This window comes from Anopheles maculipalpis, chromosome 3RL, assembly GCF_943734695.1.
Source record: "Anopheles maculipalpis chromosome 3RL, idAnoMacuDA_375_x, whole genome shotgun sequence".
In the NCBI taxonomy this organism is placed as follows: domain Eukaryota; kingdom Metazoa; phylum Arthropoda; class Insecta; order Diptera; family Culicidae; genus Anopheles; species Anopheles maculipalpis.
The window spans coordinates 84,914,432-84,941,709 of NC_064872.1; the positions used below are offsets into that span (position 1 = coordinate 84,914,432).

Consider the following 27,278-nt stretch of genomic DNA (forward strand, 5'->3'; position numbering starts at 1 on the left):
TAAACTTACCGTAATCAGCGTATCGGTAAGTAAACTCAACTCCACGTATCGGGGGATTCGAGTTTAATCTCGAACCGAATTAATCGAAATTGCATAGCAATGTAGCAGTGCTTGCTTCTTTCCCTGTTTCTTGTATACCAATGTTTGGGTTTTGGGCACGTTTAATGAAGCACTAAAGCGAGCGAAAGCCTAAACGAGCGTTGATAAGAAATGTTGTTTTGAGTTTTCATACGATTAACCCACTTTTTGATTTCGGCAATTACTTCTGAATGTTGGATTTGATTGTGTTTTCGGTTGCTGTGTGCTGACAACATTCATTATGAACTCGTAAAACAAATTTCTTTATTTTCGTTTATATTTAGTGCCGAGTAACTCTTGAGCTTGATTCTTGAGCTCGAATGATTCTATAAAAAAAACACACACACACCATAAACATTTGCTACGAAAATTGAATTAATGAAAATGAAAACAAAACATCACACCACAAAGTATCACAAGTTTAATTCTTTAAGTTAAAAAATGCATTTAAAATGTGTAACAAGGTTAATCCTAGACAAAGCATCACATTTCACATCACTTACACAGGGAGTTTAATAAAATGGTCTGTTTTTTTTTTTTTGTAATTGTCTGCTTTACATCCTTCATATCGCAAGATCCTTGAAACAGATTGTTCTCGCTCTTTCATGCTTATCGTTAATCCATCACAAATAAATCTTGCCCGTTCTGATATACTGTTCAACCCTTGCAACACTGGACGGATTCCCGTCGCCCAAAGGGAAACACCATAAATCTCCCTCATTAGCATCATATTTATGATGACAGCTACCAAAAGGAGCGGGGTAGCAACACACGAAAGTGGTGGGCGCGGACATGGCCACAATAAATCTCTTCCAGCACGATCACAGACAGCGAACGTCCGATGCGCGTACCATACGCGAACAATTGAACAACGCGAGGGGTTCCCTTTGTCGGGTTGTAACACCCGCCAAAAAGGACTCGACCCACCGTGGCCACAGTGTGTATGTATGTGTATGTACGTAGAGAGTGTGTCGAGAAGAGGTTTTGTGAACAGAAAACCCGAAACACCCGAAGATTCGATCGAACTAGGCCAACAAACTATACCGAGGGGGGGAAAGGATGTGCGCAGACATCTGACATGCTTTCCGTTTGCGAATGTTCGATGAGCATAAATTAATTAAGCATCAACGCAAAAATTCTCGTGCGGTTTAATTAACGACAGCATTTTTAGCCCGGATTGGAACTGTCACTGTCAGTTCTTTCCATTTTTTCTTCTTTCCTGTCACAGCACACTGGCGCATGGAAAGTAGATTTTCAATCGATGTCAAAAAAGGCTTCAAAAACCCGCTTCCACTATTGGAAACGGACTCCGTCCAGCTGGGCAAGAAGGACAATGAGGTACCGGTGCTCGGAGCATCAAAATCCCAACCGCAAAAGCGTGCCCAAGATGAAGCGATTGTCCCCCATCCGTTAAGCCAACCAACCCATAAACAGGTAAACAAACAAGCCAATAAAATCAACTCCAAATTTGTGATCCCACCGATGGAAATGGTGAAAACCGAAACGAACCTGTCATCCGGGTCTCACGCTCACGCTCTACAGCAGGTGCATGCCGGACGGCGCTGGACTTTCGCGGATTTCGACGCAGTTTAATGAACTGTTAGCTCACGTGCCATCATTTATCGTCGTGCGCAGCAGATAGTGTTCGCGTCCTGCCGGACCAGCCTTATGGCTTACCGCCCGTTCCGAAATGGTTCATAAACCAGAAAGCGACGAATCGCACGTAAATTCCTATCCACTTTCACGCCCTTTCCGGGATTAATTTTCCGCAAGAATGAACAGTACCAGCGTGTTGTAGTAGTAGTGGCCGGATAAGGTTTCGGTTAGAACGTGCTTCCTGTTCTTCCAGTTGGAAAGCAATTATGGATGATTTAATTGGTGATTCATTCGACGCTTTGGGGTACTTTTTGGCATTTATCCGTTAGATAATTACGTCCAATTAGACACACACACACAAAATGATTTGCATGGACATCCGAAATTTTATTTGAAGTTAAAAACGAACCATACAATTTTGTGAACAGAGGTCTGTATTGTGCATAGTTTCAGAGAAAAAATTAAATATCTTTAGCAAAAACTTCTTGCTGTGTCTAACTAGCTCACAGCCACTTAAACTAAATACAAAGATAATGAGACCAATGAATTTCTAATATTAAAAATGGTATTCACTTGTTTATAGGCAGCAATAGAGAGTAGGTCGAATCACAAATGAATCGACTAGGCATAATAAGAACTTGGTACAATATTATCAAATGTCACGAATTTGAAGGTTGACAAAAAACTATTTTAGGCATTATTTAACAGTTGTTGTGATAAATATCAATTTACAATCGCAAATGATGCTTGTATAAAGTTTTTTGTTTGAATTTTTCAATATTTTTAACCTTCTCCGAGGATTATAAATTTTTCAAATTATGTTTAGCCTTCAGATGATAAACAAGCAACAATAAAAGAATGAAAAATTAGGTCTATCTCAAAATAAATCCCCATTGACGCACGACCAATATGCAAATAAAAACGCCTTGATAATTTATCTAGCACGCTCCTGTGTGGTACAGATGTGCCCGGAGCCAAAGTGTGCACCGAGCATGTTAATCGATTGGCTAGTAAAGGGAATGTTAAGCTGAAAAAGTAGCCAAAACTACCATTCGGGTAAATTATCCCATTTCGCGTCTTGGCCAACCGTGAAAAAGGGGTGCGACGGCCATGACTGCTAAATAAGATCGTTAATATCTTCGGCAAATTCGGATCCCCACACCCGCACCGTAAGGATCTGGCTGTACGCGTGTGGCATACGCCTTGTCGCTACGCTGCGCTATGCCGGGGAACACATATGGATCTCTACCTGGCGTCACGAGCTAGCTGCCGGTACACTCCGGTCCAGACCGTTCATGGTTTGTTTTGAGATTGAGTAGCAAATATGTGCGAGGTGTCAATATAATTACCGAATGGCTGTCGATCGCGGTCGTGGTCGCGGCAGTCGCCATCTCCGGCGCTGTCGTGTGGATGGAAAATTTCCGCTCGCCAGGCGTCTACGGATCCAAGATTTGACCGATTACAAATAGGCGGCTCTGCTACCGAGATAGTGCATGCGCGCGGTGCCACACACAAAGAGTTCCGGCGTATCCCATAACCGAGCGTGGTGCTCGGGGCCGTGCTTGGTCCGAGGGTGGCAAATATTGACACTGGCAATTTGCGCTGCCCGTCCCGACAGGCGGCGCTGGTGTGCGATGGACAAACAGAAACACCATCGGCGATTGACGTCAATCGCGGCCAGTTGTGAGGTTTACCGAATGGATTGACTCTGTGGCAAGCTCCGGAGTTTTGTTTCTTTTGAGGTTTGATCCCGATTTAACGCGCTCAAAAATATTGACATGGTGAGTTGTGTACGTGTATGAGCTTTATTTTTTGCTATCCAGAGGTGAGAATATTATCACATCTGGTTGCTGTCTTGGAGAATTTTTGGGCAGATGGCACGAGAAAAGTGTGACACTGCATGCTTCTATAATCACTTGTGAGGGAAAAAGGATTATATGTAAATAAGGCGTGCACAAGGGTAACAAGTGCAAGTGGAGTAAAGTTTGTAAAACACATCAAAAGGTATCTCGTACGCATTTATGGTTGAGTGGAGGCTGATCCCATGGTTCTTCTAATTCTTCTTGGCTTAGCGACTTGCTAGGCCACGTCGGCCATCGAATGGCTTACTAGACTTGTTAATATCACGTAGGACCTTGCCGTCTAAAGGCCCGCGCTCGTCCCTCAAGGGGCTTTAATTTGAATCTAAAACCTTACCGAGGTTTCGAGCACGTAATTCTGAAAGCATAGCAGGTGTAGGCGGATCTGGATCAACTTGGCTTAATTTGCACTTATGCATAAAAAGCATCAAAAGTCAGCAAACAAACATATCGATTATAAAAATTTTACGATCTTAACTACACATTCAATTCATAGATTCATATCGCAACTTACAATTCAACCGGTTTGGACCAAGTGCAACAATGTTTGCATTCATAAAAACTACCTCCATTTGTTTTCCTCAGCCTCACCACTACATTACGCACTAACGGCACTCAATTTTGTGAGCAGCAGTAATTAAATTGCGCGTTTTACGAACGTATCGCAGCGAACCTGAAAGCCTAATTTGCAACATAGACCCCCTCCCAAGCGAGCAATGGACGAGCCCCAAATCGAGGACCCTCGCAGTAGTACGGTAAGACCTTCAAATCGTCACCCGACTGTCCTCCGATTCGAACCGTCAACAGGACCGTTTGTTGTGTCTCCCTTTCACCACCACCATTCGCCAAACGATCGGTTTGCTTGTTCGATTAAACTACGGTGGGTCGGTAAATTATCGCGATAATCAAGCGGCAACGTGATAAATAATATTTTACGGCGTATGACAAGCGTTCCTCGATTGCTCTTGCCCAATCGCGTACCCAAAGCAAGCTAAACTGTGTGTCCAGTTCCAGTAGCTTCTCGGATGCAGACAGGAAGCAGGGAAAATGGTGTCCTCACGCAAGAAATCCCCGAGAGTACAGAGCACGTTGGATGAACGTTCAAGTTCAGTAGCAAACCAATCGGCTACCAATTCGACATACATTTGCGGCATGTAGCCCAGCCCGACGACAACGACCAGCGATGCCTTAATTGTGCGCACTTTTGTACGCAAAGGGACGACGTAAATTATGGCCCTTGTGGGATCGCGCTAACGATTGAGATGCCTGACACACAGAGCAAGGCTTTGATCTCCGATCGTTGAGTAACAAAAAACAGCACAACACAGGCGAAAGTGTTACGCAATAAAGAATAAAATTTATGAGACCCCCTATTAAATACTAATTTAATCTCACTTTTCTCATCACGCCGCACAGAGAAAACGTACCACCTTGCCCCTTAGGATGGTTAATGTTTTGATTTTGTTTCATTTTTGAGCAAAATCTCTGGCACGCACGCTCGCAACATCGACATCAACTACACACACACGCACACAAGTGCCGCAACAAAAGTGTGATCTTCCGATCGGGCGGCAATCATGTTACAGTTTTCCCCCCGGCAGGCAGGACACACGAACGTGGCTCAGCTAATTATCATCATTACCGTCGCCGAATGTGATAAGAACGATGTAAAATAATCGACGAACGCATCGAAATCAAAGAGCTGCCGAGATGCGCAGGTGGACACTTGCTGGACACCGAACTGCGACTACTTTCTTGTCCGGCTCGCCCGGCGGCAATCATCGGATCAGATCTCACATTCGCATTCGCAAATCTCGCTTGCGACCACTTTTTAATGGTTCTTCTTGTGGCGTTGTTATTTTGTTTCTTAGCTTTTGTCGCCGCTGACACGCAACGAGCGCGCGAGGATGCGCTTGATAAGTGCATGATTTCGTTTATGCACTCTCGTGACGCAGCGGTCAGTTCTTTATCTCTTTTTTTTTTTATTTCATTTCAATTATGTTTTCTTTTTTTGTTTCCGGTGGCTGCTACACTCCACACGGGGCGTCAAAGTGGGCGTTTGAGATTTGCACAAAAATGAGCCAGCTGATGACGATGGCTTATGGTAATTAGCAAAAGCGTTCGCTTAATGCGCCTATCGCAGCCATCACAAACCGGTCATCATCATCCCCCGTATCGAAAGAAAGGTGATTGAAACAAAAGGGAAGAGTGTAAGCAAGACAAGAAAAAAAAATCAAACACAGTACAACCGGCACTTGCAGCATTTTGTCGGCGGAAAATGGTTGGTTTTAATTAATTTTTAATTAAACCACATAAACTTCGGTGCCAATTTCGGATTCACACTGATCATGATGATGATCGTTCTTATCCCCGCTCGATGGGATGTTCTTGTCACATAAAATCCAACGTGTGTGAGGGAATTCAATTTTACGTTCAAGCTAATTAAAAATCACGCGACAATGTTGCGCTTTGAGAGTGATCATAATGGTGAATCATAATTTTGTATCAGTTGCTGATCTGTTTTGCTCACTGAAAGCAATAAAAGATGGAAGCAATTAATGTGCCTCTCGTGTGATTTTTAATAGCGTAGTTTTGGGAGGAGCTTGATCAAAATTACGCTGGTAGAAAAGTTATTCAAAACGAGTAAAAAATCGCTTTGCTTACGTTTTGTCGTTAAATTATTTATTGCTTTATTATTACTCTTCCCATGTTTCTGGCTTCTGGCGCCACTCAACTTATTATTGAACTTGACATTCTTGTGGCGAAACACTTAACATTTTCTCACATTTGCAATTTCCATTCATTAACCCGTAAGTAAAAATAGTAAAATGTTCTATTGCACGCACGGCTAATAAGCAACCGATGTATTTTAAGTGGCGCACCTTCATGACTAGCGTACCCAGTTAATTATCAATTTGCAGCTACTCACAACACACAAAACGGTGTTTTGCTAACTAGTATGTCAAAGGGGAAATTGAATTCACTGTGTGAAATGTGCACTTGTACCTGCTAGGGCTGAAAGCATCAGCATCGCCACCGAACTCTGCTTCCGTTTTTGCAACGTCAATCGTCACCTTGAGTGCCAATTTCGAGTAGCACGCAGAGATCCGCTCGACGACCGGCAACCGAAGCGCACTAGTTTGTGCGTGGAAAGTGTAAAAATTAATTATTTTAACTCACGCAGCATGTTCCACACCCAGACACACAGACACAGTTCTCGCCGACGGTAAAGAAAAACTGGGCAAAGTAGAAACCATCGCTCGTAAATCTTGACATACATAATTACTACCGGCATCGGACGGGGTTGAAATTGGTCTTATCCCAAATTAGCATATTTGCCACCGTTACGCTCACACAGTTGTGTAGTAGCCTCTTGTTGTTTTTTAATATTTCATTCTTTTTTTTAACATCCCATCCCATGGGAGTTAAGGGAAGCTTACGCACCTTTCCGGACAAATGGTGCCAGTTGCACCATTTACGCCACACGTGGCGGCCATTCGTCGCTGAAGCGACGATCCCGGCCAATGGCACAGAAAGCATTTCGAAATAAACCATTTTCAACACTTCATTTCAAAAGACGCGACCCTCAATTATCGATTTGAGCACGGCAGTGGCCGAGCAGGAGGTAAGATGGAATTTAATTTACATATTTGCAAGAATTGTTCGTTTTCGGTCTACAACACTCATACGAAATCGATACTTCGAGCGCAAGCTGTAAATCGTTACTTTCTGTAGTGCATTTTATGCAAAATAATTGCATGCTTGCAGCAAATGATTCGGAAGCACTTCCCCTTGGTAAGGACAAAGTATTCAAGAGGCTAAAGGATGGTTTGAACATGCCAATACAATGTCTAATATGTTGTTTGTGAACTCCATTAGGATTGTTTGATTATTTATTTCTTGGCCAATACAAATTGTTTGTATGAAACAATTAATAACATGAAATAAAAGATCAAAAGTTTGATTTACAATCAAATAACTACACAAATACTTAACTGAAGTTTGAGCTAAAAATAAATTCCATTAGAATAAGATATATGTTTGAAGTAAAACTCCAAAATAATTAGTAAAAGACAACAAAATTAAGAAGGTAAGGAGGCAATGGTAAAATATTTCACATTGATAAAATAATAAATACTATTGGTATCCTTCCAAATTACAATTAAATTTAATTGGCAATCAAAAATACATATCTTTTAACAAGAAACAGTACGTCGATTCAAAGAACACTTTCCAGTTTACCTGAAGCGCACTTTCCTTTCCATTCCCTGGTAAGAACATTTCTTCACTTTCCTTACTCCAAACAGCAACAAAAGCTTCTCATACTGTGCACGATCCGCGTGCTGATCGGCATCAATAAAAAATCAAATAATTTCTCCTCCTTTTCCTTTAATGATCAATAAAAAAGATTATGGTAAGCTTCACCGCAACCCTGGCCATTGTTTGGCCAATAGTCCGTTCGGAAATGTGGTACGTCCTACCGGCAAAATTACGAGCCCCGAGTGTATCGAACGGTTAGGTAAACATTAAGACGTCATAAATTAATGACACTTAATTGATACCATTTTGGGTTTTGGTGTTTTTGTGCTTGCCTCATTCCGGGCGCTGGCTTTATCAAGCGCCCAAGACTAACAAACGCTTGATGGCTGGATGGAATATTTGTACAAGATCCGTTTTTTTCCGTCGGTCACAAAAGGATTCTGCGGGTCGTATTTATCGACCCAAGACCAATATCAGCACAAATTGGATTCATAATTTGTTCCCTTCCCTTAAAAGATCCCATCCGAACGGGAAGGATTCACATTGATCCAAGCGGATCTGTATGAACATTTAATCGATTTTTTTTTTTGCCGTTTACCAAACCAAAGCAGAAGCATTCTCTTTTACGATGGAAGTAATCTCAAATTCTACATTTTTTGTTCGGTAAAGTATAACGTCAAACCTTCGCTACTCTCTCGAAAGCAGAGGTCTGTGGTGCTTTAACATAAAGATCGCTACAAAGGATGGTTATTAATCAAAATTAATAAGAATAAATTGTTTGCACAACTTACACACACAAACATCTTTCCAAAACCCAGAGTCGAACAGACTACCGATACGAGAAAGAAAGGATACGATTGTTAGTTAATTTGAAACAATCTCTCCATCATTCCGTCGAACGATCTTCCCCTGCGGGTTAGTTTAGCGTTTTGGCCTTTGATAATTGAGAATGATTTCATAAAAATTACTTTTGATCGAATCAAATTAAAACTTTAAAGCTAATATCCGTCTTTAGATCAGTCATTACACCACTTTCTTCATCCTTCTTTCGCAGGGGTTTTCCTGCTAAAAGCAAACAAACATCCCCTCACACTGAACCTGCTGCTTTTTTTTTTTTTGCTAAGGATTCGTTATCATTTTTCCGATCGGGAGCAAATCGTGCCGTGGTACCGAGGCGTGTAATTTAATATGCGAAACACCTAACATCTGTACACGTCACGCCACACAACGGACCCAAACTATCGCTGCGAATCGATCTAGAACCGTGGGCCAAATAGCAGCAATTGCAAACTTTACGGTGTGTGGCTGTAATGAAACGGTTTTACAATCTAGAGCACAAACTCCCTGCACACTGATAGCCCAATGGGGATGTTGCATTCTTTTCTTTGCAACTTCTTCGTCGGGCACGTTGGCTGTTGCTATTTCGATGGCTCCCGCTGATACGTCACTCGAGCTGATGATGGTGCGTGAGAGTATGCGAAAATCTTAAGACTGCTTCTGGGAAAGCCTCGCTAGTAGCACCCTGCTGCACGTACGTACGCATCTTAATCTTAGACATCTTTCACTCGCTTTCGCTGTCTGTCACATATACGACTTCCTATATCTTTCACGGAAGGATAGCCCTCAGCAGCAGCAGCAGCAGCAGAAGCCTTACACCAATCATTATCTGATAGAGGTTTAAGATATTACCACACGAACTGATTCCCATACCGCTGATGTCAGTGCCAAAAGCTGGCAGATCCTATCAGGATGCACGGATCCTCAAGCCAAGCCAGGACGAAAACAGCAGGACTGCCCGATTCGATCTCCGAGAGAAACCCTCCAAGAGTGATAAATCAGTCCCTCAAGTCCACAGTTAGCATGCAAAGCGCTGCACGACGCATTATCCTTTGGCACACTCTGCCACTCGGTTGCCAGACAGTCGTCGTTGTGTTGCTGTGCCTTATCATTACACGCCTCATCACATCAGCTTCATTACGGTAACATCCTGCGGGGGCCAACACAGCAGGGCACACGCAACCAGCAACGCTTATCTTCCCAGCATCCACTGTTTCCAAAACTCCAAAACACTGCACCAATTTCGGGCGGATAAATAAACATACCGCACGATCACGCGTGTACGTGACAGCACGATCGGTGTGAATGCAGCGGCATCCGATCCGATATTCGAAGCGATTTACGTACAGGTCTTTTCGCTTGCTCGTTCCGTCTTCTACGCCCGAAAGCTCCCAAGGCACGAGACTTTAAAATAAAAACCCACTCACGAGGGGAACACACTAAAACACACCTTTCAAGGCTAAGGTAAAGTAATGGTTTGGGGTTCTTTTTTCTTGTAGGGGTAAGGCTATCAGCAGCCTGCAATCAAAGCGGGAGCACCAATCGCATCAAACCCCGACCTGTACCACCTTTCAGCGGACAGAACGATAAATCACAATCGCACCATCGCACGACGTCGCCGAGGACATTGGACTTTTGCCGTTTCTCGGTACTGCGTGTGTTGGTCATTTGCCGAAAAACACACTGTCGAGTGATCACGTTTTTGCGATCGTAGATTGAAATTGATCCCCGTCGTGGATTTGCCGTACCCAGGAAAACGAAGGTAATGATTGATCCGATCAGACGCGGTCGGTAGTTTGGTTCGGTGGTTGGGAAGGTCAGGTGTGATGAACTCATTCTTTTGAAACGTATTCTGGTGATTTAATTTAACTAATTGAAATGGAATGTTCGACAGTTGCTTAATGCATTCATCGCTTGCTGATTTACATTTTTCAACACTTTCCTTTTTTCATCTAACTTACATAGTTTTAACTTCTTCCCGGACTAAAGCTAACCGAATGTGAATTCTATAATCTCAATGTCAACCTTTAAAATAACCAAGCTTAACTTAACACCACAATCCACTTATCGGCTGACGATCGCCTATCGGTCAACACGCAATTTCTTACGCGCATCACTTCCAGCAGTACCAAGAATAAATGCGCGCTATACGCGCCAGCCGTCTCGCAACCGGCTGCTGTCCATTCGATTTTCGGCACCAATAAATTATCCACCACAGAGATTGGTTGCTTATCGGTTAGGATCAAAGCGTGGCTGAGAATGCTGAGACTACATCCCGGAGCGACCGGTGAAAGGATCACGTTTCCGATTGCACCACCCATCATCGTCAGAGCGGTAGCAATAAAAACGATACGATATTGTCATGTCCTGCAGCAGGCGGGAGCACCAGCAGTCTGCCAGGATTTAATTGATGTAGAAAGTCTCCATCAAGTGCCCTGTCCGTTGCAAAGTCCTAGTACGGAGGGGGTAGGCGAACGTACGATGGTGTAATAAATCGCACTCATTACCAGCGGTATCCATTTAAACCCGAAATCGTTTGGCCACCACTAGTTGTCGCCGATTGACCAAATGGATTTCTCATCCTCCACAATTCTGCTGATTCGTAGAATGCCCACCATCGCTTCGTTCCAGCTGTTTCTTGTGCCGAAAAATGTGCCAAACAGTGGTGCCGAACTCGAACCCGTTAAAAAGTGTCCTTTCTTCGGTACTTACTCCACTTCATCTCGACAACGTAGTGTGGAACACCTCGGGTATGCGTGAAGGTATGGTGCATTTTTCTGTGACACAAATTTTTATTACTGGCAACGAGGTTTAAGGTTCCATTTCGCCGAACTCATCACCATTAAACCGACGTCGGTACGAAGAACGTTCGCACGAGACGCTGAGAAACAAAAGAATTCAATCAGCGATATGGCGACGAACCCCTTGTTATCCTGCGTGCGTGTATGTTGATCGGTGGCACGGGCATGGACTGGAGCGAGGGTTGAGAAGATCGTTGTTACCCCGTTATGTGGCGTTGTTATTGAGTAAATTAAGTAAATTACCCCCTTGGTTCGATCAGGATGATAGTGAAGTGCGTGTAATGATACGGTAATGGGAAGAGAATGAATCTCTTGACAAATATGGGATAAGGAAAGGGATCCCGGGACGTAGGACGATTTTTGGTGAGAGTTTTACAAATGTTTTCGATTTGAGACTAATTTTAAATGCTACCATTATATTATTAGATCAACCGGATACACTTTATCACATGCTGTTACTGATCGTGGGTGATCGATGTTTTCGCATAATTTCATTCAATTCCATAATTTCAGAGTGATTATTAAACAAGATGCTTTGAAATTTATGCTTTAAATTAATTTTAAAATCTCCATCATGGAGCAAATTTGACAGTTTAAAACGATCGAATCATGCAACTGTTCAAGTGCACAAGTACTTGCTTAACTTTCATAACATTATATATTTTTACAAGCCTCCAAACGAGGATAAATTACCGTAAAGCATCCACCCAAAAAAAAGAGCCCCAACGCATTAAAAATCACATTTCAAAATCACCAAAATGGGTCGTAAAGCGCTGCTTCACGACACCATCAGCTGCCAATCAATGCCAAAGTAATCATTGCCGATTGGAATTCAGTTCTTTTGTCCCAGGAGGATGTGTATCGTGGCCGCATCTCCGTCCCATCCCAACCAGCCGGGGAAAGCACGGAATTTCGAACCGCAATCAAACCGTTGCACAAGATGTTCATTCCCATGTGGTCAAGTTCGATCCCTCGCGCATGCATACACACACACTATAAGGCTTTTCGGACAACGGGCGCAAATGTACTTCACAAAAGTAAGAAAACATTACCCTGTCAGTACTGTCTCTTTTCCCATGGACACAAAAGAAACCGCCCAAAATCGGGTCGATGTTGGTGTACCAAACATCCCAGGCTTTACACAGCTGGTGGACAACAGCAACAGACAATAAAAAGAAGAAGCTAACCAATTCGCACCGGACAACGTTAAACGGGTAAGTTGACAGTTGAGTAGCGACAACAACCAAAACCACCGCAAGTAATTTCAATCAACAGCGGTAAGCCCTTCGTGTGCCTTTCGAATTACATTTATCCACACAATGATGGAGAAAAAAACCATTTGAACAGGTTCAAAACACAGCGACTTTAGCGAACTCTTCGCACTCCTGACAAGCTAAAGGTGATCGATCTTTCACCGACGGTGTCGCGACCTGGTCGCGTGTCTTTCGCCAGTGCGGTGCTGCCCCGATGTAACCCGATCACCCAATCGGTGCTCTATTACAACAGCTCAACTCAAATCAACAGCCGCACGCAACCACAGATCGATCATGCAGGTTTGAAAATCCGATCGATTTGGATCGTTGAATGAGTCAAAACAAGAGAGTATTGGGAGGGAGAGAGGAGGATTGGGGATGCTAGTTGATTTGTTAATTATATAGGAAGGTTTAGTGGGGGTACAATATCAACCCGCTTGGCAGATGGTTTGGGATCATCGGGCCGATCCGGGTCACGGACGAACACATTAGGGTGTCATTCATCAATCGTCTCACGGTTGAGATGGTTGGATTTTCGGTGCAATGAGTCTGCTAAGCACCTCGCGCTCGATGGGTGGACAGTTTCGGACGACAACAGTAATCGGCAAGGGTCAACACGGAATGCACTTTACGACAAAATCCAATCTCCTGCCACATGACATCAAGGACGCAGTTTCTTACGACGTTTCTCTCTCTCTCTGGAAATCATTATCGGATTTGGCGATGAGCAAGGTGAATGGACGGATGGATTAACCGAACCGCAGGAGAGCAAAAAAGTAGCCTTCCCTTACTATGGCGTATCCCAGTCTCCAGGGTAAACACATGGGCACACACTATAAAAGCACACCATTATCGACCATGGCCGGCCATTTGGTCCCCAGCGATAGATCGTGCGATCGTGCACAATGAAAGCGATAGTAAGTTTCTTAATTTATAAATATACCAACCATCTTACCATCTTAGTTTTCTTTTTCCCAATTCCCAAAAACTCGTTCCCAGTTGCTGCTCATGTTAACGGTTACCATCGGCACGTGCCGGACGGAACCCTTCAAGGGAACGCGCACCTATAACCTCGAAACGGATGCCGATCGGTACGGACGCTACGAGCGCGTTCTGCTCGGTATCAAAACATCCGAAGGGCTTCGGCTGGATCCGACCGTGCTGGAGGAGGTGCGCCACGTGCTGCTGCAAGAGGAACGACAGCAAGCATCCGGTTCGGGAGCTGCACCAGTCAACGTGCAGCTCTACAAACCACGCCAATCGCACCATATCGCTCAATTGCTTTACCGTGCGCGAATCAGCACGATGGCAGCCGCAAACCCGAGAGCTCGATAGCAGGTTGCAGTGCATTGCATCAATATGCACCGGAAATCAGACATGTCAACCGGTTGCATATTTTTGGGACTGTTGGCCCGGAATGGTTTTGAGCTAACCAAACTGGTGCAAGGTGAACAAAGTACAAAATAAATATTTTAGGACCAGTAGCTACAAGTTCAGCAGGACATAAAACGCGTTTCCTAATGCAATCAGAATGCTTCACAAATAATTAACACATTTTAGAATAATTTATTGTATTAAAATTGAGATCGTTTTTCGAGGATAACGATGGTTAAATAAAGTTTAATCATCGTACAAATACTTTGCATGAGTTTTATTTAATTCCCAAGGGTTTTGTTTTGTTCTTTACAACTACCAATTGTCTCATAAACATATAAACATATTCTTTCATCTTCTACTCAATAAGCCCTACAACCTCGAGAGGATTAAGTCCTCAATATTGATAGTAGCTTAAGTAGATTGTAATTGTGATCGTAGTTAATATTGTTTCCTGCTGTGTCCTGCCGATTTTTATTCTATTCTTCTCTCTATTCGAATATTACTAACATTCGGATTTCGAATTTATCCCATTTCTCGTGAAAAACACAACCTAAACTCTTGTAAGTCCCAGAAGAATTCTGCTAAATTCATTCATCCATTCCTTGTACTGGACTAAATTTGAAAGCAAATAACAATACCCCCATCAACTGATTCATTTTCAAACTATTTCCATCGAAAAAACAAAACTTTTCGAAGCTGTCGCCTGCAGTCGTCGCTCTCGAAAGTGCTGCAATCTGCGCACGAACCCCAACATCTTCACCAACCCCAGACCGATACACAGAACGTGAAAAAAATATGTCGATTGGAATGAAAATTTGCCGCTCCCGGACAACCACGGTTGTTGTGGTGGTTGTTTTCGGGATGCCATGATGCCGATTGTTGCGCGTAATTTAATGATTACAATTACAAATAAATAACGGCAGCTGCTACCCGCGAACGCGAATCTCGCTACACTACACGTGTGCTACCTTCTTTACATTTTATTCCATTGATGCTGTTGCTACATTTTGTTAGCTTTTATTGCATCTCCCCAAAGGGGAGCCAGAGCGGGACTATATACACTGGGACGGGGCTGTTAAGTTGCGTACCAGGGAGCCATGTTGAGGTCCCGTTTGGCCACAGGCAGCACGCTATCAGAGACGCGAATCGAAGATCGGCTTGTGGAAAGATATTGTGCGCATCGTTTATTTCGTCCCGATATGCGCATTCTCGGCACACCAGCCTCCAGTTTTCAAGCGACCGTTGCGGTTGCACTTGTATTTTATCGGCTTCATGCTTCTACCGAAAAGGAGACCGGGCTGACGGTGGCTTCCGTCCTGCAAGCAGTGGTGCGATAAAGGAACAGAGCGTGCGCATCAGAGAAAACAAATTTGTTGATCATTAATCAGATGCGGAACAAGAATTATTATCCAACTGCCGGGGACGAAATGTACGTTGTGTGTTGACCACAATCGAACGGAATACAACTGACCATATGCAAATGGTTTGGTTTATTTCGAAAATATGGCTCTCACAGGCTCCGGCTAAAGTAGAAGCAGAAGTGTTACCATATAAAAGGAATAAAACTTTCGAAAGTTTGGCTTGACATTGTACAGTCATTATATTGCTTCTTTTATGCTTATATTTAAATCTAAAATAATTTGGATCAAAAGAAAAATATGTATATGCATAAAAACCAGTTAAGTACTCCATACTTTACCTACAAATTTTCATGTTAAAACTCCCTCTGTGGAACTCCTAAAACCCCGATCGACTTGAACCGTTCGATCGTTAAACTGAACCGCGGCACATAAGATGTAGATATCGCCATTGTCCCGAACCAAATGTCGAAGCTGCTCCTCACCAAACATATTGTTATCAAAAGGTACCACCACACACCGCCCGATGTACTTGCATCAATCGAAAATCCGAAAGGCAAATGGCTCATTTATCATAGCATTATGCGTATGCTTCGCCCGGTGCCACATATCAGCCGTCCCAGATCCGGCAGGTTCCACGATCGACAAGTGGTAATGAATCACGCGCGATCTGTCAATTGTCTTGTCAGTGATCGATATCGGACGGCGAGGCGTCGGTCCGAAGGGAAAAGTATAAATCGCATCGAGGATTAAGATTTACTTGTTGCCAACTGTTGACTTCGAGGAAGAGGAAAAGAGAATCGGACAACACTGTCTGCCAGGAAAAGAGGCGAACACTCCTGCAATCGGTGGATTGAGTGTGCTGTGGGTGAAAAGTGCACGCTCGTGCGTTCGATCAAACATGACAATTGCGAACTGCACTGCAATACCGATCGGCATCCTCCCACAGCGACCGAGCTGCCCAGTGGGGTGCATTGAATAATGAGCCTTGCTGCCGGATTCACCGGGAATCTTGCGGTGACCTGCTTTTTACTTCGTACTACCCAAGGATGAAGTTGCTTTCGAACAGTCCCTGAGGAACGATCATTATTTACGCAAGCAAAACCCCAACGAAGGTGTATGACTGATGACGGGCATCAAACAGGGCTTGGAAGACCTGGTGAGGGACATGGGGAGGACACTCAAGTAACGAATATTCGGCGGCGTACGACTCAATTTCAGACACACATACCTTTAGAGGCTCTTACGGTCGTTGGGAAGGTGCTGGTTCTGGACCGCAGACACTGTTGAATATTTATTTATTGATTTGTGCGAACAGCCCAACCAAATTCGACTGTTTGATTCTGCATTTATTTCGGGGTCAGAATTGCTGGTGCTTTTGCTTCTTCAAGCTGTTAACTAGAAGGGAAAGTTAATCACGTAAAGGTCGCTGGAGTGGTTTGAAACAGATGTTGAGTGCGAAATTAATACAACCCTTTCAATGCTGACACTTCTGGCCTATTTCTCGCATTCTTTCCATGCCGGAACATGTTTGTTGCCTGCACATTTGCACGCGAAAATCAGTTTTTATTCATATTATGTGGCAGTGGTTGATTTGGTTTCTTCTGCGTGCTTTCTTCAACTTATTTCATTCAATCAGCACACCAACCACAGCTGAATCTGATTGCCCCGGAGGCGCATGTCATATAAGGAGGCTTGTATGTCATTGTTGTCACTCCAAAAAGTTCTGTATTTTTTACCGGTCCTCGTTTTACCTCTTACTTGGCTTTTTATATCTCTCTTTTGGCATTTTAAATCAGACTTGCCATTTTATGTAAGCAATTTAGCTAAAAACAATCTTTAGGTTACATGTTCAGGATAAAAATGAAAAAGATTAAGTGATAAGTCCCCAAAAATTTAATCTAGTCAAAAACCAATATATTATTTTCACATTTCTCATTTGGACAAAATATTCTTATACTTTATTGGATGAAAAATTGGAACATCGAATTAAGTGAATCGACTGCTGCACGAACGGTACTGCAATTACATGCAATCGAATAATCTTGCACCTGCATCCTTCTCGTATGTTAAGCATTAGTGATCCAATCAACCGTTTTCTGTTACGATCTTTAAGCCCTTACAATCTGTTTCTTTTGTTTTCTCAGAAACCTCACCCGCTTAGAAGCAACAATCAGATATGTCCGAATGCGTTCTTGAATTGCCAGGGCGTGGCCCAGAAGCTGCGAAAAAATCGATTTTCTTTGAGAAAATATATCCGATCTTCACACTTCCCAGGGCCAAAACAAAAAGACCTCAGAATGCCGCACAAAAGATGAGCATTCTTCAGCAAAACGGCGATCAACGGACAGCGATTAGATGCATCCCGTTTGCGTAGTGCCTCGAACGCTGATTGCATTCGGAAGCACCGACAGGCACCGAACGCAGTCAATGAAAATTCCAAAATCGGCATCAACTCTCCCTCGTCCATCCCGGGGATCGGGAACCTTGTATCGTTTATCATTACAAACCCTGAGGAAAAGACATCCACGCCATGACGGGAATGTTGCGCACCAGAAGCGATCCGATCGTATCGTTCTGGGCCGGAAATGATCCAGGAGGAGAGTATTTCCACCGCCGAAAGATAAAACCGGCGGTTGCACTTGAAGAAGGCGGACAATCACATAATTTATTCCGTTTTAATTGCAACCTGTAAAACTGGCAAAACCCACTCGAAAAGCTCGGTTGCTGATGCGGTGAATGATGTACTCGCAATTAAGTTCTTAACTTGCTTGGGATACATTTTTGGAGGCATACATTTGTGGCCGATTTCGTGGCAAAATGGTTTGTTGCTTCACTGCTAACGATGTCACTGTTGGCCGTGGTCACAGGTGAGCATTCTCAAACTCACTGGTCGACACTTGGTAAGAAGTAGAAGCCGGAAAAGTGCATGATTTGCGATGATTCAGCACGGCCCATGAGAAATCGGACAGAAATCTGTCTTCAGGCGATAAAGAAAACGGCCCAAAGTACCATAAATGGCTATCGCATAAAAAAAGAGCAAACGGGACGATTAACGAGCAAAAGGGGAGCAAAGAAAGGTTTTCCACTTTTCTTCTCATCTCCGAGCATTTCGAGGAGCCCGCTGGACTATTACATCAGTTTGTGCGAGCAGACAGTCTACAAGGATTTCGTCACGAAATAGACCCCGCCAGCGCCGGTAGTGTGAATAATGACATGATTAATCGCCACAAATTGCGCCATCCCGGTACCGCAAACGAGCGCGAGAAGTAGCCGGTTCAGGCCGGTCCGTTGTACGGTAGCCGCACCAGTTGCCACCAGGACACTCAGCATCGAGATGGCTTCTAGTCCGCTTAATGGAGTGTGCCGGTGGCTACCACATTTCGACCGATGCGCCATGATTAGCCTTCCTTTCTGCGATTTATCCCCCGGCAATGGTCAAGCTCATAATTTATCACTAAATAGTACCGGACGGTTCATGAGCGATTCAATGCACAGATTTGCTTTTTCAGTTCGAAGTACTTGAAGCATAAAAAAATACATCATCCTTTCATATCATCATATACAGCATTTCATGGAAAACAAGTGCTGTATTACATTATTTCTTTTATTTGCTCCGCAGTATTTACTTCTGAATGTAGAGCGGAGCTATGAACCGAGTGTCGTAAACGCATGCAGCTTCAAAGTGACAACGCCGCTCAGTTGAAGCGGCGTGCTGTCACTTGGTGGTGCTTGGCAGCTGCATAAGCGGAGCGGCGTTTGTTTATTTGTTGAGAAAAACACGTTATTCGCAACATTTCACATAAAAACTGATGTGAAAACACTCATAAGACGGGTAAAAACAAGCTGGTTAGTGAAAATGGTAAGGTGATTCGCGTTTAACAATTAAAATACAGTGTTTGTTTACAAGTGTTCAAAGGGCGTAGGTGCTGGTTTGTCGCTGCCGTAAGGAAGCAACTTTCGTGAATTTTTAGTTAATACCATCAGCATAGGTGTTTTAAATTCTCCAAAGTGGTTGTAATTATGCTTGCAGTACAGTTTAAAAGTGGCGGCTTTGTTTCATTCAAACGTTCATACCGTTTTATGCTGTTTAAGCGATACATTTGTGTGCATTGTTTTCTTGTTTGGTTCGGGACTGGAACAGGAGCGTGAGCGTTCGCGCCATAACCAGCTGGGTGTTATCCATTGATGACGTCACGCTGGAATTGAGAACAATTAACTAAGGTTTCTTCATTTCATTAAAATTATTTTTTTGTTTGGACATTGATCATATGTTATGCTATATTGCTCGTTCTTACCAATAAATTAAATTTCCCTTAATAAACGTAACTCGAAGTTGCTGCGCTGAATAAGTGTATCGTTTAAAGCTTCCATTATCTCTTATCCGTTTTATATAACCTCCTTCGTTTGGTGTCCTTCGTTTTGTTTCTTTTGCAGCTTTGCTAACGTACATTCTTCTCAAGATAACATAAAGAAAGTGTTATCCATAAAATTTTGATTTGATTTGGCACATTTTCCCTAAATATTTAGAATTTAGAATCTCATTTAGAAGCTTCAAGATGCCATTTGCAATCGTTGAAGCATGTGAAGAAGATGGAACGCAAGAACTGTGTGTGGTGCCCGAGGGATGGATTTTGGACACGCGCCACACGGAGACGATCCTCCTATGGCCAAAATTTGTGGGACCAAAAATGTATAAACTGTTAAACGATGGAGACAGTGTGGGTAACACAACATGGCTGAAGATGGATTGTGTGGTGAAAAAGATCGATATTCCTAACCAACTGGTGGCTTACGAGCAACTTTTGAAAATGAAAGGAGTGTCCATCGAGACACCCAAAAGTACACCGGTGCGTGTGCAAAAATCTGAGTCACCCTGTCGGATAGAGGAAGATTTGCCTGAGTCTTCCATTCAAAATGACATCAGCGATATACGCAAAGATAAAGGTAATAGAAATAAATATCCCCTTCGTTGTAATAAAATTAAGTACTTCTTTGATTTGAATGTATTTTTTCACATTAACACAGCATCACCAGTTCCCGCTGCATCGCTTACTGGAAGAGAACTAACAACAGCATTGAAATTGAAACATGTGTCCGAGATCGATCTTATAAACTTTCTCCGAAAGATGGAAGGACAAATTTTTGTGCTGGAAGTATATGTCCGTAAAGTAAACGATAAACTCGTACGCTTAGAATCTATTGCACAGCTTGTGCTACAAAAGCACGGTATCACTGCTGTAGAAACAATACAGCACCGCTCTCCAATGATAAACGATTTGGAGTTTGAGCAAATCGATACCTTAGAAAGCATGGAAGCTTTTAATGAAAATCTACAAAACCCCGTGTTCCAGGAGCAAATTTTCCACTGGCTTGACTGCAACATAACGGACGACAAGAGTGAAAATCGAATGACGGAGGCAATCGATTTACTGTTTACGAAAAAGTTTATGACAAAATGCAGCTGGACTGGTGTTGGTAGAGGAAGCGAAAAGATCGCTATGATGCGTATGGTCAACATTACGAAACTATTTCGACGCATCGGAACATGCGACGATGTGGTGATGAATCCACGGATGGTGATGCTATTTTTCATGAAGAAACTTAGAAACGCTGGCAGGAGAAGCGAGATGAAGCATCTGCGTAGAAGTACGACGCACTATTTTAAATCGAATAAAACAAAGAGTGAGAACTAGAGAATAGCCTCCACTAACACTAAGGTAGGTTTTATTTACTTTTTTATGAGAAATATTTTAACTTCTTTACACTATCGCTGCTGGTAGTCGAAAAGTATAAATTCTCTGTAAAAGTGTTCATTAAACGATCTACGACAGTAACGACCAACTTCTTCCGTTAGCCCGCTGCAATGGAACCCGAACACACGTTTGTAACGATAATTATGATTACAAAAGACAAAAACAAATGCATTATCCGCGCATCACCAAAACAAGGACAGCGGAGCAGCTCCGGCGTTAACCATAAACAGTTGCTCCCATTAACAGCGAACAAGCCAATGCGCTTGTAAACGATCAACCATCAACCGCATCGTCAGATCCGAAAGAAACCCCGGGTAGGGATGACGGTCGGTTAGCCCATTTAATAGATGATTTGATTTATAAACGCCCAGCCATTTATTATCGCGCTTGCCGACTGTGGCGCACTGCAGGAAAGGCGGCTCTGATCAATCTTCGCGCGTTTCGCGACCATGAAGACACTTGATGCGGCGGTGTCCGTGTGTCCAGGCGTATGGTCGGACAAGGAGAGCAAAGCCCGTGCGGAAGGAAGGAAAATAAAATCATAACTCTTTACGCGGCCAAGCGCAGAGACAAGCAAAAGGTATAAATTTTCTTTATTAACGCGCTTAATGAGCGACGTGAGGATTATGCCGCCGATTGTGCCGTGCCGTGTGAGAACGGATGGCGGTGCAAAAAGACAACAACAAAAAAAAAAACAAAACAAGGCTTTCATTCCACGTTCACCTAAACCCACCAAAGGTCCCGTGTATCATCAGCACGGGTGTATGGGCGCAAAGACCAGAAGGTAAACGAATGGGCGCTTGCAGTCCGATGCCATCACTGGTAGCTTAGAGAAAGTGTTGGGATTAGTAAATGTGATCAAGCTTTTATAAGTGAGGCGCAAGCAGTGCGAAGAAATGTTCAACACATAAATGAACTGTTGTAATCGGTCATTACACGTTTGATGATAGCGATTACGGATAATAGTAGATTATTATACTTATACAGTGTTGAAGCATTTCTGGTCACTAATGAAAGAACACATATGTTTCAATAGGTCGTAGTAGTAGTGGCAAGTAGCCAGTATATTCTACTCCGTCTCAAAGCAAGAACTAAACTTAGTCTTTCAGCTCAACTTAAGCTACTTTCCCATATCCGCTTATCAATCATTACTCGTGCTTATTAGTGAGTCATTAAGACTTACATCATGCCACACATACTCTTTGCCCTAAGGAAAACTCCCCCCGAGCGATCCCGAACGATCGTCAATCATCGCTGGCAACAAAGTAGGCCGGTTAACAAAATGGTCACGTACGGCACATCCGTGCCCCTAGCCATCGACAGAGCCTGCTGACGCCGTCTCGCTAATGCGGCTCATTTGTTTGACGATGCATTAATTGGCGATTGCTAGGCGCTCGAGCGACTGATGATGATGATGATGCACTTCAACCGCAGATCCTATTATCGTCTATCGATCTGACTCGGCTAGCCGTTTTGTAGCCATTTTTCCCCGCCCGATACAAACTATCAACTAGTTACCGGGGCCCGGATATTGGCAAGCCTTCTCCGAAAACCATCCCAGGCACTTGACGTACCAAGCACGCGCGCCTCCATTTTATGGCCGAGGGGCATGGCGTGCCGGAGTTACGTCGCACTTGTGCAAAGTTTATTGGACCTGAGCGCCGCCACTTGACGGGGGTTTTGGGGAAGGGAACACTTCAAGTGTTCAGAAGTACTGCAGCTCTTCGGAAACTACGAAACGTCCGATACGGTTGTCCGGCAGCAGTTACCAACCGTTTTGCTCCCCACCGTTCGATTCCCACTGAAAGGTGCCGCCGTAGCACTTTGGCTGTGTAGGCCATACATTGTCATCAGTGGTGGGAGGGAAGGGGTACTGGACTCGTTGGCCGATGTGTCAATATTTACTCTGCCGGGTTGGTGACTAGATAAAGCGGTTATTGGCATGCGTTTTGTCGCTTGAAAATGCCGCACCACTCCCGTGTCTGTTGGTGTTGATAGACGATGCTCAAGTGGTGTTTCTGGAAGGAATGACCAATAGTAAAGTGATGTAATTAATTTTGTGGTGGTCTACGATGTGTAACGGATTATAATTTAAATTTTTCTTAAGATAGGTTGACTTAACTGCTCGACTTTACTGTTTGTTTTATTCAGATAATATTAATCTGGTCTTTAAACCGCAGGAAGACCGTGGTTCAATTCCAACTTGGTCCCTTTCCCCTTAGTGAGGACTGACACGTGGTATCAATTGTTATCCTTCTCAAATATATTCTGATTAAACTACTGTGATATAATTTAGATGCACTCCATTACGCGTGTCTAATCAATCATCTCGAGGTGATCTAACAAGGACACAAACTTTTGATTCGTTTTGCTTAGGAGTACCTTGCTTTATTCCTTCTGGATGTAATATAACGACTCTTAGGACGAAAACAATCCCTTAATGCTGAGCCCGAATCTTCATTTGAAGATTTGAAACTGCCACTAATGTATGGTCATGTCCTTTTTCCACTAATTTCCGTGTATCTTTTATTACAGAACTACTTGTATTTCTTTCCATTGATCGTACAGATTACATTGAATCAAATTTTTATTTAAAACATTTCCTTTTCGTTCAGCATTTTCGCTTTTTCAATGCTTTATGCTACAACCAATGCTCTTCTCACATCACTATTCATGCTTATAATAAACAAGCATACCCGTTATCATCATCGTCAATTTTCCTGCACACTGAAAAACATTCCCAACATCACTCCAAATCACGTCCAAAACCGCCGCTTAGCGGTGGCCAGCGTTCACAACAAAACACATCACACTAATTGCTCATTGCAAACCGATCAACACAAACACCACCGATCGCCTTCCCCGGAAAATCGAGCTTTCTCATAAATTGCCCTTCCTCCCTGTCACCACCAGTCGAGCGTCTCACCGAGCAGTGGCTGTGCCGAAAAAGATCGTGTTCAAATTTACGCTATCAATTTGTATGATAATTAATTAGCACTTTTGACTTGGACGTTCACGATCCACCTAGCTAGCGTAAGGGCTCGGGCAAAGCTTTTAGTGCGCGTGTGTGTGAAGAAGCTACGTGCGATTGGGTTGTCTTTGCTAGTTCGGGCAGAGGCGACACACCGGTGTATACAACTGACCCCGCGCGACGCTAAACGGTGTGGGAATGCTAATTCAATTTATCACCTTCATTTTCATTAACGAGCGTGTGTGTATACAGTGTACGGTGGTTGAAATTGATTTTTTATCACCCAAAACAGAAGAAGAAACATCGGTTACAACTACGATCTCCCATTAGAAAGCTTTCCCAGGCCGTTCGAGAACGATCGAAATGCGGGTGCATTTGAGTGAGAATTTTCGTAAAGCAACAATGTAACACGAAAGCTATCCGGGAATGTGGTTGCTGCTAACGATCTGCAGCGATTTCATTGTGCCTGTCTGTCTGTTAACAAAAAAATGAGAATAATTTCACCTTAATGGACATTCCACGCATCCATTCCCCTAAAAGCATCCATTCTCATTCGTGCACCAAACATTTCGGCACCATTCAATCGAACTGGTACTGATTTGCGTTTCATGCTGTTCCTTTTCCATCTTGTCGTCAATGTAATTTCGGGGATGGATCATAAAATAATGATAATGTGTTTTTCATTTCACGCCCGCCGTCACTGTGTGTGATGTGCGATCGCGTCTTAAGGATGACCGAAATTATGCACATTGACGCGGTGTCATTAATGTACCACGGCGGACACGAGTCAATGGATATTCTGTGTTTTTTCGCCGGCAATAAACGTGTGGACGTAAAGTTTTTGGCTCGATTAGTATTAATAAAAATGTAAAATATTATAATCGAATGGTAGTAATAACCGTTGGATTGTCATCCCCGAGGCGAAGCAGGGTTAATGTGTAACATTCACTATCGCTCCCTGATGTCCCTATGTTTGCTGTTTTTGTGGTGGTTTTGTTGTTGTGTGAATTCAAAACGTTTTAGAAACTTTTGACTGAACACTGTTTCTAAACTTATTTTTTAATGTTTTTTTTTCATATCGATGAAGTTGTGAGCTCAAACTCTTGTTGCTCTTGATTGTAATTGAATTGTCTTTTATAGAAAGATTAGAAAGAATTAAGGATTTATGTTCTTAATATCAAAGCCTTAATACTTAAACAAACTAGATTTATTTCCTTTAACATTCAAACTTTATGTGAGGAACAAAATTTCCAATTCTTTTTCCTTCACTTTAATAAAAAAAAATTACCTTACTTTTTTAGCATATTGGTAAGAAATCTAACACAATGAATAATTCCCTTTCACTATCAATTTTACTTTCCGAAAGAAATACAAAGCCTCACGTCGCTTAGCGCAACAACGTTAATTATAGCATCACACTCAATTTTATGGCACTTTCGAGGAGTCAAATTTTTCTTTCCTTAGCGTTCAGTTTTTCTTGCATAAGAAGCTACAGAACTGGATGATCTTTTAGACAGTTCAAAATATGTAAAACATGAAACAAAGGTGAGAAAAGGACTGCTGCTTGTAGGTTTTGGCCGCAGATCGGACCCCGTGTTGCCGTCGATCATTAATCAATTACACAATTTATCACTGGATCGCATATAAGGATGGATTGTGGCGTCGGAAAGGGTTTTATCGGCTTCATCGCTCACCCTGTAACTGGTGCATTTATGGTAGCGGACCCTCGAAGACGGTAAGGAAGCAGCGTCAAGCCAGATGGGATAGCGGACGGATGAGCGAAAGGAGCGGAGGCTGAAAGAGATAAAACGTGTGGGCCGCTCTTGGACGATAATAGCTGCATTGACCGAACGAGCCACGCCACGTGGAGAGTATTGGAACCGTTGTAAAGTGCATTGCGCTGCGGAACGATGCATTGAGATGCAAGAGTGATCATTAGCGACTTAACACCTGTATACGAGTTTCATTGCACCAGCAAACCCAGCAAAGTTGGGCGATGGGAACCGAGAAAAAGTAGTATTCGGCATGAGATCATCATTTGCATATTTGGTTGATGGGCTGGGCGGTTTAAGAAGTGAGTTGTCTGCTATAAAATCATCATATCCTGTTGGCACGATCATGGGAATGCGGCAAGATGAATCGTTTTATTGATGGGAGGAGGAGTGTGTTACCATCCAATGCTTGACGGAGAGATGCTTGGGTGTAATGTGTTAATAATGTACTTTTTTTATTGCATTGTGGAATGCATTTTTGGAAGAGAAATTTGCCATTGAATTAACGAAAGAAAAATGTAACAAAAATTAACAGAGTAATTTTATATTTTATTGCAACGCATATTCTTCTTGAGCACATTTTCCCATTTTCATTATTCCTATCATGGAAGCGAGTCGTTCGCAACGTCGCATTTCAGCCACTCTATTCCAAAACAAAACTACGATTTCATATCATCTCCGAAACATAATTTCTAACAGATCAACCCTTATGTTAATGGTCTTTTCACTCATATCAAACGTTTTGTTTTCCCATTTTACAGTTAACAAAGATTGATTGCAAAACTAGCACAAGTTGACATAATCATATCTTAGTAGTACCAGCTTTCACCAGCCCAACAGCCACACCCCAAACATCAACACCACGTGCCGCTGCAGGCACAATCGTTTTAACAACCTTAACTTTAAACCTCACTTCAGAGCTTAACGATACAGGCACCAAAAACAAAACGGCTATCCTTGTAGTGATGTGTTCACACCCGCTCAGAAAGCGTTAACCCGCGATTAATCCGAAATAAATCTTCCCAACAAATGGACTTAGCCTTTACCACGCCACACTAACACGAGCCGGTAGTTGCCGAAAAATAACAAAAAAAAAAACCCCCAAAACCCGAGTAACGATTTATGTTTCAACCCGCTAGCGAAACTCCAACACGACCAGGGGTACGTTCTAAACCATGATCATAAACTACACGAGCGCTAGCCTTAAAATCGCATCTCATTTACCCCGATGATCGTGCATGGTAAGCCTAAAACTGTGACGAACCATACCAATCCTTGCCCGAGAAGCCTTGGATTTTCTTTGTTGGTCATTGGAGGGGAAGGAAACATCTCATGCTCGTTGTTTCGTTGTTTTTCGAAT

At 43.0% G+C, this 27,278-nt stretch overlaps 4 protein-coding genes across 5 annotated transcripts in view; all 4 read left to right on the forward strand.

The window, feature by feature from the left end:
- LOC126561420 (protein Smaug) overlaps positions 1 to 27,278 on the forward strand; it is a 469,519-nt gene that overhangs the window by 212,734 nt on the left and 229,507 nt on the right. The window lies entirely within an intron of this gene.
- Positions 1 to 27,278, forward strand: part of LOC126562512 (protein hairy) — a 579,505-nt gene that overhangs the window by 76,588 nt on the left and 475,639 nt on the right. The gene's annotated exons all lie outside the window — the stretch shown is intronic.
- LOC126563343 (uncharacterized) lies at positions 13,553 to 14,019 on the forward strand. The gene is made up of 2 exons (XM_050219980.1): positions 13,553 to 13,601; positions 13,684 to 14,019. Exons 1-2 carry the CDS (start codon positions 13,590 to 13,592, stop codon positions 14,017 to 14,019), a joined length of 348 nt encoding a protein of 115 aa, XP_050075937.1. The 5' UTR covers positions 13,553 to 13,589.
- On the forward strand, positions 19,979 to 21,115 carry LOC126563665 (uncharacterized). The gene is made up of 2 exons (XM_050220310.1): positions 19,979 to 20,366; positions 20,448 to 21,115. The coding sequence occupies exons 1-2, from the start codon at positions 19,979 to 19,981 to the stop codon at positions 21,113 to 21,115; spliced, it is 1,056 nt and encodes a 351-aa protein (XP_050076267.1).